The sequence below is a fragment of the Phocoena sinus genome, chromosome 8 (assembly GCF_008692025.1).
Source record: "Phocoena sinus isolate mPhoSin1 chromosome 8, mPhoSin1.pri, whole genome shotgun sequence".
Taxonomy (NCBI): Eukaryota; Metazoa; Chordata; class Mammalia; order Artiodactyla; family Phocoenidae; genus Phocoena; species Phocoena sinus.
Window position 1 is genome coordinate 103,196,336 of NC_045770.1, and position 3,236 is coordinate 103,199,571.

General features: G+C 57.9%; 1 protein-coding gene across 1 annotated transcript; it reads left to right on the top strand.

Annotated features, from left to right (window-relative positions):
* Nucleotides 1–456: 456 nt before the first annotated feature.
* Nucleotides 457–1,980, top strand: SPDYC (speedy/RINGO cell cycle regulator family member C). The gene is made up of 5 exons (XM_032641223.1): nucleotides 457–598; nucleotides 864–922; nucleotides 1,185–1,270; nucleotides 1,375–1,546; nucleotides 1,630–1,980. The coding sequence occupies exons 1-5, from the start codon at nucleotides 457–459 to the stop codon at nucleotides 1,978–1,980; spliced, it is 810 nt and encodes a 269-aa protein (XP_032497114.1).
* The last annotated feature ends 1,256 nt before the right edge of the window (nucleotides 1,981–3,236 follow it).

Genomic DNA, 3,236 nt, shown 5'->3' on the forward strand with positions numbered 1-3,236 from the left:
GAAGTGGCCTTGAGACCTCCATGCTTCAGTTTCCGTGTTTGCAAAATGGGTCTACTTACCAGGATGAAATAAGATAATGTCCTTAAAGCATTTAACACAGCTCCAGGCACTTAGGAAGCCCTCAGAGGTGTTTGTTGCTGCTGTTCTTCCTCTCTGGCCTGGTCTGGGGTGCCAGGAGGAGGGGGGAGGGTGCTGTAGCCTCCAGGAGCTCTGCTGCTTTTCTGCCCCCATCCCCGCCCCCTCCCCCCACCCGCTGCGCCACATCTCAGTTTCCTTCTGTTCTGAGCCCCCATTTCTCCATTTCCCATGCCTCCACTTCCCGGAGGTCATCTGTCAGGCCAGCATGCTGATCCCCTTGACTTCTGGGGGGCAGTGGGGTAAGTGCTAAGTTCTGGGCTGCTTCCTTTACAGGTCACCCCATCCCACCCCACCTCACCCACCCCCACCCCCCAAGAGATGAGTGATGCCCAAGATCCTGCCACAATCCCTGCGGTTGGCACCCAGGTGAAGCTGAGGGGCTGGAGCCGTCAAGGGGAGGGGGGTGAGTCTTTCCATTTCCGCCGGCATGAGGAGCTCCAGGCCTTCCTCAGCCTTCTGGGTGAGTCCACTTGGGGGCTGGCACGGCAGGGGCCGTGGGGACCAAGCGTGAACAGGTATGGGAGGTGGGATCTCAGCTTGCCCGTGCAATCACCTGCAGCCTCTGTCCCTTCTCTTCTCAGGTGGCCCCAGTTTGGCAGGTGGGGAGTGTCATGTCAGAAAGTGGGTTCAGGGGAGGCTTGGGCTTTGGAACGGCTACTGCCCCTCTTATCTTGTGTGTGTTGGGGTGGTAACCCCAGTCCACCGTTTCTCCTCTCTACCCCCAGAGCACAGTTTCCTCCAGGATTTCCTCTCCAAAGATCCCTGTTTCCAGATTTCAGATAAGGTGAGAGGGCACAGTGGGGGCAGAGGCCAGCCTCGCTTGGGGAAGATTGAATTAGTGGGGCTCCGGTGCTGCTAATTCGTTGGGTCCTCTGGTCTGGTGGAGGGAGCGCCTCCCTTCTAACCCTTCTCTTTGCAGGCCCCTCCCCACCATTTTACCCCAGAGTTTTTAGCCCCACCAGAACTTCCTTGGGTGCAGAAGGGGCTGGTGCAGCCCCTCCCCACCCAGTGCCTCACTCTAACTCTCCCCATTTCTGTGTCTGCAGTATCTCCTGGCCATGGTGCTGGTCTACTTCCGGCGCGCCAACCTGCAGCTCAGCGAGTACACCCACAGCAATCTGTTCCTGGCACTGTGAGTGGCCTGGGCGCGTGATGGGGACCCTGACTCGGAGTGGCAGGGTGGGGCAGGGCAGATGCTTACAGCCTGTGTTCCCTGCCCCCTGCCTCTGTGGCCAGGTACCTTGCAAATGACATGGAGGAAGACCTGGAGGACCCCAAAAGCGTGATTTTTCTGTGGGCCCTGGGCCAAGATTGGCATCATCGAGTGTCAGACTTCCTGTGTCAGAGGGACAAGCTATGGGCACGGATGGGCTTCAGGGCCGTGGTGAGACGCCAGAGCTGCGAGGAGGTGAGGTCCCACCAGCACCCTGGGGTGGGGGAAAGAGGCTGGACCTCCCACCTCCCATTTACCATCCACTCTTCTCATGCCAGGTCATGGCCAAGGAGCCGACCCACTGGGCCTGGACTCGGGAGAGGCATCCCCACCACGGCAGGGCTCAGAGGAGCTACCCAAAGGCCCAGATCCCCCTCCCCCGGGGCCCCGGCCTCTCGCCACCCCACTGTCCCCTGTGTGGCTTGCCCCCTTGCCACAGCCACCGCTGCCACCACCCCTGCCCCTTGCCTGTCATATCCAAGTGCCCTTCCCAAAACCCTGAGCGGCACCGCCCTCCCTCCCAAGCTTGTCTCTCAGTGGCTGGAGACTCCTGGAGTGGGGCCTTCCTCATTGTCCTGCCCACCCAGCTGCAACTGGAGCCAGGCACCTACACCCTCCACAGTGAGTAGGGTACAGTAGGGGGAGGTGAGAGGGGCTGGGGGGCAGGTGTGGGGCCAGCAGAATGGGAAGGAGGGGCCTGGGGTCCAGCACACCTGGGCATGTGTCCAGCCCTGCCATCTCCTAGCCGCCTGGGCTTGGCAAGCTTCCTCTGAGCCTCTCTCCATCCTTCCTCCCCCAGTCTTCTCAAAGCTGCTGCCATGCCCTCGGCGCTGACACTCACAGGGTGAAGAACAGCCCGTCTGCTCGCCTGCTGACCCAGTGCTCTACTGGCTGGGGCCCCTCCGGCCTCCTGTCTACTTGGCCTCAGGCTGGCAGGGCTGCCCATGCCCCCTGCCCCTTCCTCCCAACCTGCAACTTGTACGCACTCTGACCTGACTCCTCAAATAAATTCATGTCCACAGGACACCAACTGTGCTTAGGCCCTAGTCTGGGTCCCTGACCCAGGGTGGGGGTAGGGAGGGAGCTACCGGGAGAGGGGCATCTGCCAGGTTTAGGTACCAGTGGTTGGAGACCCATGAGCACAGGTCCTGTAATAGCTCCTCTCCTCCCATTCGTGACCAGTCATCCTGAGCCTGTTTCCCCTTTTTAACATCCATGTGGATGGTGAGATCCACACAGTGCAGATGGGACTAAATGAGATGAGGTATATGCAGTCCTTAGAAGAGGGTCTGGAACCTACTGGACAAAAAAATGCTCAGAAGGAAAACGGCTCCGTTGTCAGTCTAGAAATGCCTGCAGGGTCAGATCTATTTAGGGATGAGCCTTGGTCCTTGCTCTGGGCGGCAATCGAATATAATGTAATTATTATAATACAAGACCCCCTCTCCCTTCCCCAAAGTAAGTTTGTTAATTGGGGAGCAGGGAAGACTCACCCGAGGAGCTGGCATTTGAACGGGGCCTTGAACAATGTCAGGTTTGTCCGTGCTCGGGTGGTGGTGTTGGGGTGCTGGTGGTGAGGAACAGTGTTCTTGGAAAGACAGTCCAGAGTAGTGATTAAGACTTGGTCTCTGGTGCCAGACAGCTTAAGTTCAAAGTCCAGGTTTATGTGTGACTTTAGCCTGTTATTTAATCTCCTCTACTGCCTCATCTGTAAAATGGGTATTACACTAAAAAGGGTGTCGGTTGAGATTTGAATGAGTTAATCCTAGAAGGGTTTAGAACTAGGTCTCAAGAGTAGAGCTCAAATGCGGGTGTTACCAGGAGAGGGAACTGCTGCCCGGAGAAAGGCTAGAGGGGCATGTACGTTTGGGGAGCGGCCGGAACA